General features: G+C 41.7%; 1 protein-coding gene across 2 annotated transcripts in view; it reads left to right on the top strand.

Annotated features, from left to right (window-relative positions):
• OGDHL (oxoglutarate dehydrogenase L) overlaps window positions 1–15,990 on the top strand; it is a 64,261-nt gene that overhangs the window by 6,662 nt on the left and 41,609 nt on the right. Inside the window, exons 1-6 of one of the 2 annotated variants that reach the window (XM_081861154.1) lie at window positions 1,137–1,230; window positions 2,550–2,781; window positions 8,059–8,250; window positions 12,577–12,679; window positions 13,311–13,426; window positions 14,328–14,482. In XM_081861154.1, the coding sequence (XP_081717280.1) occupies window positions 1,223–1,230; window positions 2,550–2,781; window positions 8,059–8,250; window positions 12,577–12,679; window positions 13,311–13,426; window positions 14,328–14,482 (806 nt within the window). In that variant the 5' untranslated portion in view covers window positions 1,137–1,222. Of the gene's footprint in view, window positions 1–1,136; window positions 1,231–2,549; window positions 2,782–8,058; window positions 8,251–12,576; window positions 12,680–13,310; window positions 13,427–14,327; window positions 14,483–15,990 lie in introns of those variants that run through there. The other variant, XM_081861155.1, reaches the window with a different exon arrangement.

The following is a 15,990-nucleotide window of genomic DNA, read 5'->3' as shown; positions in this document are numbered from 1 at the left end:
TCCATAAAGTTAATTAAAGTTTTTGTTGTTCTTGTCCTGTTTCATATTGTGTATTTAAATCACCCCAGAAATTAATTCATCAAGTGAAATAGCCTTTGGCTATCTATGTACACATAAAGATATTTTTTTTAAAAAAAATGCTATGGTTTGGATACTAATGAGTGGAAGGAATTTTCCTCCCTTCTTCTCCAGCCCCATCCCTTCTGAAAACTTGGATATACAGTGGTACCTCGGGTTACATACGCTTCAGGTTACATACGCTTCAGGTTACACTCTGCTAACCCAGAAATAGTGCTTCAGGTTAAGAACTTTGCTTCAGGATAAGAACAGAAATCGTGCTCTGGCGGCACGGCGGCAGCAGGAGGCCCCATTAGCTAAAGTGGTGCTTCAGGTTAAGAACAGTTTCAGGTTAAGAACAGACCTCCGGAACGAATTAAGTACTTAACCCGAGGTACCACTGTACAGTTGTCAGATACGTTTTGGAAACTTTTTCATATGTGATGGACATGTAGAAAGGGGTAAGAATATTGGGAAATGATCTATAATGAGTTGAAAAAATTGTTTAAATTTACCTTCCCCAAAAAGTCCTTTTGTTGGGAATAACCCAGATAGAAATTCCCAGGTGCCAGAAAAATTTGTTTATTTATACAACAGCAGCGGCCTGTTGTCTATTAGCCCCAAAATAGAAAGTGAGCGAGGTCCCTTGGAAAAACGATTGGCCTCTTAAGATGTTGCAATATGCAGAACTTGCAGGTTTAACACACAGAATACGAGAGCAGGAAGAACGTATATTTAGAGAAGAGTGAAAATATTTATTGAATATATGGAAAATAATTGTACACAGCTGAAAACGCTGGCAGCATTAAGATAAATTCAACAGAGTATCCAATGTTTGATTGATGTAAAAGTGGAAAACTGATTTGAACGGTTATAGTAAAAGTATGATATGTCATATGAATCATAGAAGGAGAAGAAGGGACGTCACTGGATATTTTAAAGTTTGTAAAATGTTTGAAATTATATATGTAAAGATTAAAACTACCCACAGGTTGTAAGGACAGGAATAGATTTGTGGGTTAGACAGGGAAATAAGACCAAGGTAGCTAAAGAAAATGCGTTACAATCGGTGGACTGAGGAACAGAAACAGGAAGGAAGAATATGTGATAACTAAGGAGGTTTGAAGATAAAGGGCAGAGCAAATGGGAAGGAGGGACTATTAAGATGAGCAGGTGAGAACAGAGTTTTCATATTTATGAATTAACTAGCCACTTGTATGAGATTAAATCTTTCAACCATGGAGTGATCCTAATATCTCAGGAGATTTTCATTACTGTTTTTCATTATGGTTGATGTAGTCGTTATTGCTGTTGTTCTATTTTCTTTTTCCATATATATTCTCAAAAATGGTAAAGTGACATTTTTAAAGGAAGGATTGAAAAGAGAGCATCTAAATGAGACAGTATATCAATGCCTTTTGTTGATTAGCTTAGTTTTCCAGCCTGAAACATCCTTTTTGGGGGGCACGGTGTGGTGCGTGAGTCAACTCCAATGCATATCCTTAGTGAAAGTATGTGTGATCAGATTGATGTTCTGCTGTATGGCATTTGGCAAAAAATAAATAAATCCTGTACAAGGTTATAAAAATGAAGAATTACTGTGACGTTCTGGTCATTAGTCAGAAGTGGCTTGCTTGCTGGATTGGAGCTGTTTTGGTTGCTTGCTTCCTGAAAGGTGGGTCACTGTTGCTTATCAGCTGGGAGAGGGGTGGTGTTGTAGAGAGGCTGGTTCAGTGCAAAGGGTAGCAGATTGACTCCACTGGAACATCTGTATTGCCCCAGTCTCCCCATTTCCTTGCCCCCTCCTTCTCTCTAAGCAGCAGCAGCTCACCTGCCAGGAAGCTAACACAGCATCTCTTGCCCATTGCTATTGTCATGATGTTTTAAATACTGACTTCCTGTCTGCTGCCCATGAATACAGATAATTCTATAAACTGCGCATCAGAATGAAGTAATTTCTTTAGCATTCCTGATGTCAGGAGTTCTTTTATTTCACAGGATCTATTTCTCATTTAGCTGAAAATTACCTTGATAGACTATGCAACATGTGTAAAAGTGATCATTGTGGGATGTATATAGAAAAATCTGTTGGTGAGGAACAATGAACTACTGTATCAGCCCAAATAATCACAGTGATAGCATCACTGTACATGGATAGATAGTGATGTAAGAGTGTGTTATTGTAATAATTATTGGGGATCAACTAGGGATTAAGCAGAAGCAATGACAGCGCTGTCTTCTTGAAACACTAATGTTGCTGAATTAGATTTCAAGTGTAGCTTCCGGCCCTGCAGGAAGCTGTGTGCTAATAATTCTTGTTAAAATCAATGGCTTTCACCATTAAGTATTTCTTAGGAATTGGATTTCTGTCATCTAGGACAAGATTCTGTTTCTAAGTAGATGCTCTATTAAAAAGGAAAGCCTTTAATTGCAAGATACCCATTAAGTGTTGGCTGCTTTTCTAATTCCTTTTTACCGTTTTCTCTCAATAGAAAATCATCCACGAAATACACAAAAATGAGTCATTTGCGGCTGATTGCTGCTACCCTGAAACATCGTGGCATTTGTTCGTTGATGAAGAAAAATGTAAACAAAAAAGAATTTCTGCCAAGTCGGAGTTATGTTTCACCGGGAGCCACAGAACCATTCTTGAGTGGAAGTAATTCAAATTACGTTGAGGAAATGTATTATGCTTGGCTTGACAATCCAAAAAGTGTGCATAAGGTAATGCTATATATGTGTATATATATAATTTACTAGGACATTTCCACAGCTAGAAATCTAAAGTTTGATACACATTGTGGCTTGAGCCTAGATTTCCTGAGCAAAATTCCCTTTCCTGTTTTAGCCCTCTGTGCATTCCTTGTCTACTCAGAAGTAAAGCCCACCATGCTCTCTTTTATATTTAGAATTGAAGCATTTATTTTATATTGGTGAACATATGTGAATTTGCCTGAATTAAATTGGGTTCTTGCAACCATTCATTCCAAGTAGTCACATAGACAGCTTTTGAAAGTACTCAAAAGTAGTGCTCACAAAACAATATTCTTCTTCTTACAAGAGCAAATGGGGGGGAAAGTGCATGGTAGGCTCAGGACTGCAATATCTCACGGATCTCCCCATATATACTGCCCCAGACCCTGCAGTCATCATCTGAGGCCCTTCTTTGTGTGCCACAAGTGGGGCATTTGTGATGCCTCCCCAGGGAGGCTCACCTGGCGCCTTCATTATATCTATTTAGGTGCCAGATGAAAATGTTTCTCTTCAGCCAGGCGTTCAGCTCTGGCTTTTAAAATGTGTTTGTGGGAGGGGGGTCTTGTTTTGTTTTTGTTTTATTATGTATTTTGTATTCTCATTTTGTATTTTTCTGTTGTGAACAATATTCTGCTGTGGATATTCATAATATCATCTTTATTAATATTATTTAACAACAACAGCAGCAGCAGCAGCAGCAACAACAACAACTGGTGATAGGCAGGAGTTCATCATGCAGGCCAGATAGGCCACTTGAGTACCCTCAGAACTGTCTTTTCAGTTCAGTGCCCTGGCAGGCAGGCAGGAAGCCATCATGGAATGGGTTCATTTCTGCCACCATTTCCCTCTCCGCCATGGGGAGTTATGGGAGGCCATAGCGTAGCACAGGTACTGGTACTGTATACTCTTGAGTACCCCTTGAAAAAAAGCACAGGTGTCAGCTTACCTTTGTATTCCTGCCAGCATTTTAGATGACCTTTTGGTTAGAACTGCTTCTTATTACTTTAATAAAAATAGTGTGTTGAAAATATGTGAGTAGTTTTATTCAAGGTTTTGAACATCTCTTTGGAATCTTTTGAGGAAGGGCAGCTCAGAAATATTTTAAGTAAATATACTGATACAGATGTTTGTGTCACTCCTGCCTGCAAGCCACACTGTGCAATAGTCCCTCCTGTGTCACTATTGCAGAAGATAGTGGGTTGGTTTTTAAAAAGTTACTGCTAACTATTGTGATAATTTGTGGTGTTTGATTCTCTCTCTCTCTCTCTCTCTCTCTCTCTGTCTCTGCATGTGTGTGTTTCTATGCTTGCGTGAATACATGTGTTTTAAAGCTGTGGCTTGCTTTTGGATATCGTCCTAGGTGTTTTGTAACTGGTGATTAACAGGACAAAAATAAATGGCTTGGGCTAATAAAGCTAAGGGATGAACGTCAGTGGAGATAAATGGATATAAAAAGCATGGTATAGAGCTAAACTGAAAACACTTCATTAAAAGTTGTCAGAAGCAAGGCTTGTAATCACTTAGAGCTTTAAGGTTGAGTAACTTTCTGTCACCTTGCCCAGGTTACTGGATTTATTAAAAGTATCAATAAAGCTTGGGACGCAGGTGGCACTGTGGTCTAAACCACAGAGCCTAGGGCTTGCCGATCAGAAGGTCAGCGGTTCGAATCCCTGCGACGGGGTGAGCTCCTGTTGTTTGGTCCCTGCTCCTGCCAACCTAGCAGTTTGAAAGTACATCAAAGTGCAAGTAGATAAATAGGTACCGCTCCAGTGGGAAGGTAAACGGTGTTTCCGTGTGCTGCTCTGGTTCACCAGAAGCAGCTTAGTCATGCTGGCCACATGACCCGGAAGCTGTCTGCGAACAAACGCCGGCTCCCTCGGCCTATAGAGCGAGATGTGTGCCGCAACCCCAAGAGTCGTCCGCGACTGGACCTAATGGTCAGGGGTACCTTTAGCTTTACCTTTATCAATAAAGCTGGTTAGAGGAACTTTGTATATTGCAGCCAAGTAAGAGTAAACCCATGTAATGAAGAGCCTGGCAGTGCTAAGGCTCGTTTAAAAGGAATAGGTCAAAGAACCACACAAATACAGCTGAATCAGTTAGCAAATGATTTGTCAAACATGATTTTTGACTGTATTTTTTTCTCTACTAGCATTTGCATACTAGCATGTAACTGCATTTTCTGCTACAGTCCAAAGCCATAGCTCCAGCCTGTGAAAACATACATGGAAGTCAGTCCTGTTGAGTTCAGAGAAAGGCATGTTCAAGCCTGATGCCTGACAATTAAAAAACAATCCTGCTCCACAATATGCTCATTTGAATGGTGCACCTACACCTAATAAATGCAGTGTTCTCATACCCAGCCCATAGAGTCCTAGTTGCACACGTAAGTGTAACACTCCAGTTTAAACAAAATGACAAGTGTGTGGAACCCTGCACAATTTTGTCCCATTATGTCCCTCATGTTTGAGCTAGATCTCACTTTATTTAGATGATTTGTATTCTACTCTCTATATGTCTTCCAGAGTGGCCAGTGTAAGCTTTGATTGTATTCTTTTTTAATTAAAGCTTATGTTGGCCATATAAGTATATATATGTGTGTGTGTGTGTGTATGTATATGTATATGTATATGTGTTTTGATCTGTTGTCAGACAACAATAAAACAATTACAAACAAGGTTGCCACTTTAGCAGCAGTAGATCGAAAAATTCACTGCAATTTTCTAAAAATCTATACCCTGAACTGCAAAGACCATCCGCATAGTATTTTGATGTTGTTGTTAATCTCAGTTTGTTTGGGGTAATTTTTAGTGTTATATATTAGTGCTAGGTTTTCTCCCTGCTTCCCTAGCAGGAGTTTAGATCTGCTACCAATTTGGTATTGTAGGTACTTCTACTGTTCCCGTGTTTTGTAATGGCCATTGGGCAACAGGCAAATAAAATCTCTCACACCTACTAAGAGGACTGCAGTCCTAAGCACTTTACCAGGAAATAGGTGCCCGTGGGAGTAACATCTGAGTAAACAGATTTCAGATTGGGCTGTAACCTAGAAAGCATTTTCTAGAACTACCTTTTCCCCAACTGATCTTTTGGGTTAGCTTTTCTTACAGTGCTCTTTGCTCTGTCCTCTCTTGTCCCTACTAATCCTTTGCTCCACTAGTGCAAAGTAGCATCTGAAATGACTCTAGGAATGAAATGATACAAGCCCCGAGAAAGGTGTCATTATTTCTGCTCATAGAATGGTGTCAGGGCCATAGATCATAAAGAAGAGACTTGACAAGGCTCAGCTATTGCGATCACAAGATTAATTGAAAAAAACTGCTTGGTTGTCTATTGAATACACAACAGTTGCCATGTTTTCCTGTATGCAACCAGTCTACCATGAGAGCGTAATGACTTCCTTGATATTGTTTGCTTGGAGATGAGTGCTGGGGGTTTTTTTGTAAAAAAATATATCAAGTTATTATACCTAACACTCAATGGTAATAATGGTTAAAAGCCATACAGCTAACATTTGAGTGTTTTAGTCATCACCACGGGGCAGTAAGAAAAAATAAATGAAATACACGAAAGCAGGGGAGCCATTCTTAACACTAGATTTTATAAACAGTTGTATTCTAGCTCTAGGCTTCAATCCTAATCCCAATCTGCACTGTTGGAGGGGTTGATAATTCAGCAGATGTCCTTGTCTGCTGGCCTGGTGGTGTTCCATCGCTAGAGACCGCTGCTGTAGTCGCAGGAAGTACAGTGGAGGAAGCGCTACACCCAACAGTGTTCTACGGCCCATAGAGGGCCTAAATATGGGGTGTTAGCGGTTTGGAAAAAGCCAGAGCTGAGCCAGACATGGATCTACTGGATTTTAAACTGGGCCAGCACCTGGAAAGGGGGCTTTGCTGTGCCAGCCTAAAATTTGTATAGTGAAAAAAAGAACCTGCCCATCTCCCACCCTTCCTGGCCAGCTTTCTCACTTAAAATGAATGGATCATGTAACCTTCATATGCTGTTTCTTATTGATAATAATAATAATAATAATAATAATAATAATAATAATAATAATTTATATCCTGCCCATCTAGCAGGATATAAATTACGGCTTACAACATATGAAACACAACAAAACATCAAACATTAAAAAACAAGATATCCTGTACAAGGAACAAACCAACCAATAAATCAATAAAAACCAATAACAGTAATAGCAAATAGTTTACAGTTATACCCAGATTAAAGTAACCACCAAGCCCAACTAAACATTTAACCAACACCAACCTGACAAAAATGAAACAGAGGAGCCAAAATTAGAACCTTTTAAAACCTTTTAGCCAGTTGCCCCAACCCTAGGAGTTGAGCCATCAATGTCCCTCCAGCCTCCCAGGAGTCTCTTTTAGCTGTTCAAGGTGAGTCTGGGCCCCTCCCTCTAGGTCAGGTAGAAATGGGCCTGGCAGCAGGGAGCAGGTCTTTCTTCCAGCACTCAGGCAGCAGCACTTTAAAGCACATTGCACAAATGTCGGGGGCATCTACAAAATATAGGACAATACAGGTGAGTAGATTGTGTTCCTTATGGTCCATGATTTTGGGAGCTTTCTGACAGCACAGTCCCCCCCCCCTCAAATTTTATTAGTACTGACTTGTTTAAATCAGTAGTTGTTTGCCCCAGGTCTGAAAAAAGGATCTTGTAAGCCATCTTGCTACCTAAGACTTACCTTTGAACTATTTTTGTCTTATCACTGAGACCTACACAAAATGTTGCAGTGTATCACTAATCCCTAAGAAGCATGCTCTTGCAGGGCTCCAGGCAGCTACAAAAAGGAGCCCCGTAGTACAGCGGTACCTCAGGTTACATACACTTCAGGTTACTCTGCTAACCCAGAAATAGTGCTTCAGGTTAAGAACTTTGCTTCAGGATGAGAACAGAAATCGTGCTCCGGTGGTGCGGCAGCAGCAGGCAGCCCCATTAGCTAAAGTGGTGCTTCAGGTTAAGAACAGTTTCAGGTTAAGAACGGACCTCTGGAACGAATTAAGTACTTAACCTGAGGTACCACTGTACTTTGAGTGGGGATGGTAGTGAAATATTGGTTTAAGAGCTAGATAATAGAGAGGGATAGCAAAAAGAATTAGGGACAAGGAAATGAAGAGATTGAATTTATCACCTGCATTGTTTTCTTTTCAAACTTCTTAGGGCTATAATAGCTTTCTATTTCCTGTTTCCCCCGCTTCTTCCTCTCTCTCTCCCCCCCGCCCGTCTAGTCATGGGATTTATTTTTCCGAAATGCTACTGCTGGAGCCCTTCCTGGACAAGCCTTTCAAACTCCTTTACCGGACCTTTCAGGAAGCAAAACATCCCTTGTCCAAAGCCATGGACTGACAAAGTCACCTGCGAAAGCTGAGAAACTGGTTGAGGATCATCTGGCTGTGCAGTCATTGATCAGAGCGTATCAGGTCAGTGTACAGAAATTCGCCTGCAGCAGCTGAGGGTGTTTGCTTATAACAGCGTTTTGTAAATAATACGCAGCTAAGGAGCCGCTTCTTCATAGGTGTTTAAGGGCATTTGCACACAACACTGTATTCTGGGCTCAGAGCTATTCGTGCATGCAATATTTTGCATCATCCACATCCTCCCCCAAATGAAACATTTTTGGTTTGTGAATCCCCTTAAATTTCTATTCTTATAGATTCCTTGTCATGCTAATCTAAAAAGCAACCAGAATATTGTCAGACAAGTGATTTGCACGGGACCCCCTGACTAATTTTTTAAAAAAGATTTTAAAAATTGAACTGTTTTTGCGGCTGTTGCGTAATGCTCTCTGAATGATAAATTAGCGTGCTGCAATAACTCCCGCTAACTTTGCTTTATACACACATACTGTCACTGTGTGTATTAATTGGAGGTTTTTGATATGCAGAAGGCCTTTTTCTTACAAAATACAGCCAAAACAAATGACTTCCATTCTGTCATAGGAGAATTGCCATTTATTAAAAAGATGAATTAGCAGAAGATCATTGGAATGTTGTACTATATGCAGAATTATTGTTTCTTCTGTCTTTATTTTTCCCCCTTGGACTTCGCAATTAGTCAGGACGAAAGCCGATTTTTTTTTAAAAAAAAAGGTCTGTGGCAAATATTTGTGGGAGATCTTTACTGCATGCTTACTTTATGCTGTCTGTTTCTGCCTAGTACTGAGAATTAAGGACTGTATTTGCCTAGGTTGTTGTGCAATGATCCCTACTAGTGAAGCAGGACTCCCCCACCCCATCCCCGAAACCGGTTCTCGAGAATTCAGAGAATTCCCAGAACAATGCATTGTGGGGGAGTAGAGGGGATATGGTTCTCTTGGGCAAGCAGAAATGCTTGCACTGGCGGATTTATCCCCTTAGTGCTACTTTGACTGCAACTCTGAATTTTTCAAAATAAATGTTTGCAATAATTGGCCTTAAGTAAGAAGAGCCCTGCTGAAGCGGATCAAAGGTCCATTTAATGACACGTGCCACAGGAGCCAACTCCTAGGGGCCAAGGTCCCTTCAGCCTCCCCAATAAAATATTTGAGGGGGACACCCCCCCCAAGTTGATGGACATTGCCATTCAGAGGTGTACATGTGATCAATTATGCTTACCTCCCCCGCCCCCCACGAAGGGACGCGGGTGGCACTGTGGTCTAAACCACTGAACCTCTTGGGCTTGCTGATCAGAAGGTTGGCAGTTCGAATCCCCATGATGGGGTGAGCTCCTGTTGTTCGGTCCCTTCTCCTGCCCACCTACCAGTCCGAAAGCACGTCAAAGTGTAAGTAGATAAATAGGTACCGCTCCGGCGGGAAGGTAAACGGCATTTCCATGCGCTGCTCTGGTTCGTCAGAAGTGAACAGAATTGGACAGAATTTAGGAACACTTGAAAAGGACTAACTCACAGTTGCAAGTGTGAACCGTGTGCTAAACTATGCTCTTCATTTCACATTGCTCAACAATGAGTTCCAGCAGGTCTGAATGGGACCAGAGCATGAGCCAAGTGTGTATCCCCTTAAATGCTCCCCACAATCCTCTGCAGCTTGTAGGGGCATTTCAGCAGAAGGATCTGCAAAGTGTTCATTCAGCTTTCCTACATTGAAAAGCATGGCTTTAGTAGAGCAAGCTCCAACAAGTGTTGGAGGTGTAAAGAGAAGGAGGGCACTTTTATCACATGTGGTGGAATTGCAAAAGAATCAAAAACTAGTGAGAAATTATTTATAATGAAATGAAAAGAATGTTTAAGATAACTTTTGTTAAAAGACCAGAAGCCTTCTTGCTAGGTATTACAGGTCAAGACTTGCCAAAAGAGTGGAAAAGACTATTTATGTATGCTACAACAGTGACTAGGATGTTACTAGCCCAAAGATGGAAAGACAACAAGATACCAACAAAAGAAGAATGGCAAGAAAAACTGATGGAGTATACTGAAATGGTGAAACTAACTGGAAAACTAAGAGACAAGGACAATAGAGACTTTAAGGACTGGGAACCGTATATGTTATATTTACAGAAATATTGTAACAAAGTGGACTCACTAGCAGGGTTTGAGTAAACACGATTAGGAAAACAAGCATGAAAGTAAAGATGTAAGAATGGGAAAATAATAAAGGGCAAGGTGTCATATGAAAAAGTATGGTACAAAAGTGAGAAGATTGCAACAATATCAAATTAAAAAATTAAGGTAGAATAAACAGACAGGATAAGTAAATATTTAAAGAACCAGAAGAGGAAGTTGAGGGAAGTCATTGGGGGGGGGGTAGGGATTTAGATAAACTTTTTGTGATAAAAATGATTGTGTTGAATATAAAATTGTAAAACAATAAAAATTATTTAAAAAGAAAAAGGAAAGCATGGCTTTAAGGGATATAGTTTTTCTCCAAATAAGTTTCTGTCCAAGAATTTTTAGCTCACTGATAGTCCCTGAAAACTGCAGCGGCATAACAAGATTCCTTCAGGGCTGCAAGCAAGCTTGCTCAGGTTTGTTCAGGTGACTTGGTGAGACTCTCTCATATGTGTGTGTGTATTCTTCAGCTTCTCATTACTTATATGCAATAACAGAGAGATCAGCCGGAACCCTTTACATCTTTTGAATCAAGCACTCATTTTTCAAAATAATTTTTCACTAAAAAAGGGGGAAATTGACATTCAAGCCACTTATATACTGAACCAGCTAAGAGAAATGCACATGCAGGGAGACTGCCTTGTATGGTAGGCTGGTTAGGTATATGCATCATCTGCTGCGTCAGGAACCACAGGCATAAATCTCATGTGCATCTAAGTGTGGGTGCCATCTATTCATGCTACACTGCTTTTCAGTTGGATGAGCACCCAATCCCCATCTGCCAGCGCTGGCCACACTTCTTTAAAATAACAGCTAGATTTGGATTGGGATATCATGATTATTTTTTATCAAGCTGTGTAAAGGTGTGTGGCAGGGGGAGTATTGCATTTGACCAGTAAGGTGGGATGAATTTTTTTTACTTACTGTTACATTTTCCCTACTGAAGAACTTGCATTTTTAGAAATGAATACAATACCAGTAAAATAAATAAAAGTTGCAAATAATTGTTCAGATGATGATTCCTATGAAGCACATGTATTTATGTGCATAGTTCTTTGGCAAAGGTTTTTCTGTTTTATGATTAATTTTAATTAATTTTATACTTTTTGTATATACTGCTTAGAAACTACCATAATTAAACCGTATATTCAGCAATGAAGCAGCAGTTAAGCAGGCAGATTTGCTGCAAGAAGATGACAGGCACTAGCTTGAATGGCTTTAAAAGAGCATGCAAGACATGAATAGAGAATAAGTCCAGCAATTATAACAGCCATGATGGCTACAGACAGTCCTCTCTGTATGCCTCCGAATACCATTTGCAGGGGTGGAACAACAGGCAGGAGCTGTTGCCTTCAGGCCCTGGTTGTGGGATTTGGACAAGAATATGGTTGACTTCTGTATGAAATAGCATGTGGCAAGGGTGCCAACTTGAATAAAATATTGGGGGGAGAAAGGTAAAGGTACCCCTGACTGTTAGGTCCAGTTGCGCGCTCATCTCGCTCTATAGGCCGAGGGAGCCGGCGTTTGTCCGCAGACAGCTTCCGGGTCATGTGGCCAGCATGACTAAGCCGCTTCTGGCGAACCAGAGCAGCACACGGAAACGCCATTTACCTTCCCGCCGGAGCAGTACCTATTTATCTACTTGCACTTCGTGCTTTTGAACTGCTAGGTTGGCAGGAGCAGGGACCGAAAAACGGGAGCTCACCCCGTCGCGGGGATTCAAACTGCTGACCTTCTGATCGGCAAGGCCTAGGCTCTGTGGTTTAGACCACAGTGCCACCCGCGTTTAGACCGGAATTACTTGAGTGTAATTGTTTTAGGATATCAAACAATGCTGAGCTTCTAACGCCACTGTAGACAGGCTGTCCACAGTTTGAGCATTCTTTAAGGCATGTTATTACCTATTTTTTTTAAGCAGGGTGATGAAGGGATGATAAATTTCTTTGGCCACCTTGTTCTTGTAGAAAAATCGTATGCATTGAATGTAGATTCATTTAGCATACAGGCAACAACCATTTTACGCTTGTTCAATATGTGCGTGACCATATTGCCCCAACCCGGAACTGGCTAGAAAATGATTCTATGGATGAGCTGTGGGAGGGCACCAAAATTGGTGAGCTCCCTCTTTTGAGTCACCTTATTACTACAATGTTTTCTTCTTTCCCTTTCCTACCGCCTTTCATACCCACTTCAACCTATGCAGATCCGTGGACACCATGTGGCTCAGTTGGATCCCTTAGGAATCTTGGATGCCGACTTGGATTCATTCATCCCCTCAGATTTAATCACTACTATAGATAAACTAGGTGAGAATTTTAACACCTTGGCAGTAAATTAATATCCACGGTGAGGAGCATGGCTCATGTTTTAAGTGCAACAGGCAGTCAGGTGAGCACTTCAAAACTGAATAGTCGCTCCTGTTTGCAGCGGAGCAAGCAACTCATCTTTAATGAGAGAGTCCTCTAACTTTATGTAAAATTGTCACATATATGAGGAAGATGTGAAAATGGCATTTTCATTCTCATTATAAAAGCACAAGTGGCCGACATAGTTTTAAAAATGATTATTTGCAAGAACTTGGCATGAATTTTAAGAGACGTTGCAAAACAAATGCCTGGCTCCTAAATGCTGATAGGTTAATAAAAATGGGCATGAAAATAAGGATGAAACACAGGAAAAGAGTAGGCAAAGAAACAAGGTGCATGTGTGTTCATGCCAAGGCTATTTGACCTCATTGGTTCATCTGTTAACTTGCATCTTTAAGATACATTGAAAAATTTTGCCCTCAAAGTTTCTGATATTTTCAGGTATGTACCAAATTGCATTATTTGTATCTTAAGGCCACCAAATTAATGAGGTATGTGTGGCTCTGTAGAGTCAATGTTTGGGTTTTGAACTTTTGTTCCTGCCTTCTCACTAATAATGTGTATACCATAGGGTTTTATGGCTTATATGAATCTGACTTGGACAAAGTGTTCCAGTTGCCCACAACCACCTTCATTGGAGGAAATGAGACCATGCTTTCCTTACGAGAGATCATCAAACGGTTGGAGGTAAGTACAATGACATCCTGTATCATTGATTCCTCCTAAAGAGAGTTCAGTTGTCCAGTTATAAATCTTCATTCCTTGGAGTTGTATAAAATACAGCATGCTGGGGAAAAAAACATTAACATTATTTAATCTTCCAAATGCTTCAGATGAACATTGCAAGGGAAAAGTTGTATGTGGAGTGCCCTGTTACAGTGTAAGAAGTGCTTCCAACTAGAAATAAAAATCAATGACGTGCCAACAGAATCTGAGGATGTCACGCAGCAGGTGGTATCATTTAAGTATAGACTTGAAGACTTGCCTAAGTTTGAGGAGGTATTAGTAACCAGGTGAGTGGCTCTGGTCTGATCATTCCTCAGACCAGTTGCTAATGTAGGCCTTCACCTTGGGGGCGGGGAGGATTTCTAAGATGTGGCATTGGCCACAGGTGAGTTGTTGCTCCTTATCGAATTGTGGAATGCAGAAGAAGTGGATCCATTTGGCCCAGTTTTGTTAGTAGATTCTTAATCTGGTTTTCCAAGTAAGAGTGCCTTGTGCCATTTCTGTTTTGAGGTAGCTAGGATTAAACCTGGAGCCTCAGAGCCATAGCCAAGTATATGGACCATTATGGTTCCTTTGTGTAGTGCATATATGTGTGTTCCTTATGTTATTTTGTGGGGATGTCTAGAAGTGTTTAATTGATTTCTACCAGGAAGGCTTGTGAAAACATAATAGTTTCCAAATGCTGACTGGTTTAGGTATCTAAAGTAGGTCATGGGCTTGTGCACTCCTGCATCTGTACTAGCCCCTAGGAGGAGCTAGTTCCTTGGGTGGAGAGAAAAGTACCTTTTAAGCATAGTTTATACTCTGTCTTTGCCACCTTTTAAACGTTCTCATGCTTTTAATGTATCATTTTACCATCCAGAACACATATTGTCAACACATTGGGCTGGAATTTATGTTTATTAATGATGTGGAACAGTGTGATTGGATCCGGCAGAAGTTTGAGACTCCAGGTGTCATGAAATTCAGCAATGATGAAAAACGGACGTTGTTGGCTAGATTGGTGCGGTCAACAAGGTATGTTGGGAAGGAGTGATATAGTCAGGGTGCTGTCAGCGGCTCCCAGCTGGTTGTCCAGGAATTAAAAAGACAAGGAAAAGCTTCTTACAGTCATTTTTTATTTCAATCTTTATAGAACCCAGCCTCTTGGATAATGGTGTTGTCCCAAGTGAATCTCTACCCCCCGTCTCCCCCTCTTCGTCATTCTTATCATCTCCTCTATGGATGCCACTAAGTGCCCTCTGTCTTTGAGCTCTTTGCTCTCCTACTTTTAAGGCTCACCGGGTTCTGGGCGATGGAGGGTCTGGAATGCCTTCTAATGACAATGTGTCAGCCGGGTGTTGTTCTGGCTCTTCCGTGATTTCCCAACTTCCCCCCTCATTTGCTTCTGAGCTGCGACCACCCTCAAACCCCTGTTGTAAATCTATACAGTCATACCTCGTGTTGCGTCTGCTTCATGTTGCCTCTTTTCGCGTTACGTCCTGCGGCAACCCGGAAGTACTGGAATGGGTACTTCCGCGTTCCGCCGCTCGGGCATTCGCAGAAGCGCTAAATCATGTCGCGCGTGTGCAAGGACGTGGCACTTCTGGATGCGAATGATTCGAGTTGCGGACGTGCCTCTGGGACGGATTACGTCCGCAACTCGAGGTTTCACTGTACTGTCTTCCTCTTCCTCCTCCCTGGAAGGGTCAGGATGTGGGGGGAGGGGGTCTCCACCATTCCTCCTCTCCCCAATCCCTGACTAATATGGATTCTAGGTAAAGGTAAAGGTACCCCTGCCCGTATGGGCCAGTCTTGACAGACTCTAGGGTTGTGCGCTCATCTCACTCTAGAGGCCGGGAGCCAGCGCTGTCCGCAGACACTTCCGGGTCACGTGGCCAGCGTGACGAAGCTGCTCTGGCGAGCCGGCACCAGAGCAGCACACAGAAATGCTGTTTACCTTCCCGCTATAAAGCGGTACCTATTTATAGTGGTGCCTCGCAAGACGAAATTAATCCGTTCCGCGAGTCTCTTCGTCTTGCGGTTTTTTCGTCTTGCGAAGCATGGCTATTAGCGGCTTAGCGGCTATTAGCGGCTATTAGCGGCTATTAACAGCTTAGCGGCTATTAACAGCTTAGCGGCTTTAAGAAAAAGGAAACAAACTTGCAAGACGTTTCGTCTTGCGAAGCAAGCCCATAGGGAAATTCGTCTTGCGGAACGACTCAAAAAACGGAAAACTCTTTCGTCTTGCGCGTTTTTCATCTTGTGAGGCATTCGTCTTGCGAGGTACCACTGTATCTACTTGCACTTAAGGGTGCTTTCGAACTGCTAGGTGGGCAGGAGCTGGGACCGAACGACAGGAGCTCACCCCGCCACGGGGGTTTGAACCGCCGACCATGCGATTGGCAAGTCCTAGGCGCTGAGGTTTTACCCACAGCGCCACCCGCGTCCCTTCATATGGATTCTAGATGGGTCCAAAAAATGGTTAGCATCTCACTATGTGGGAGTTATGGCCACTGCCTTAAAATAGTGGTGCAGCCCCTCTT

Source organism: Podarcis erhardii, assembly GCF_964252035.2.
Source record: "Podarcis erhardii genome assembly, chromosome: 5".
In the NCBI taxonomy this organism is placed as follows: Eukaryota; Metazoa; Chordata; class Lepidosauria; order Squamata; family Lacertidae; genus Podarcis; species Podarcis erhardii.
Note: the sequence above shows the minus strand (reverse complement) of the source record. Positions and strands in the feature narration are given on the sequence as shown.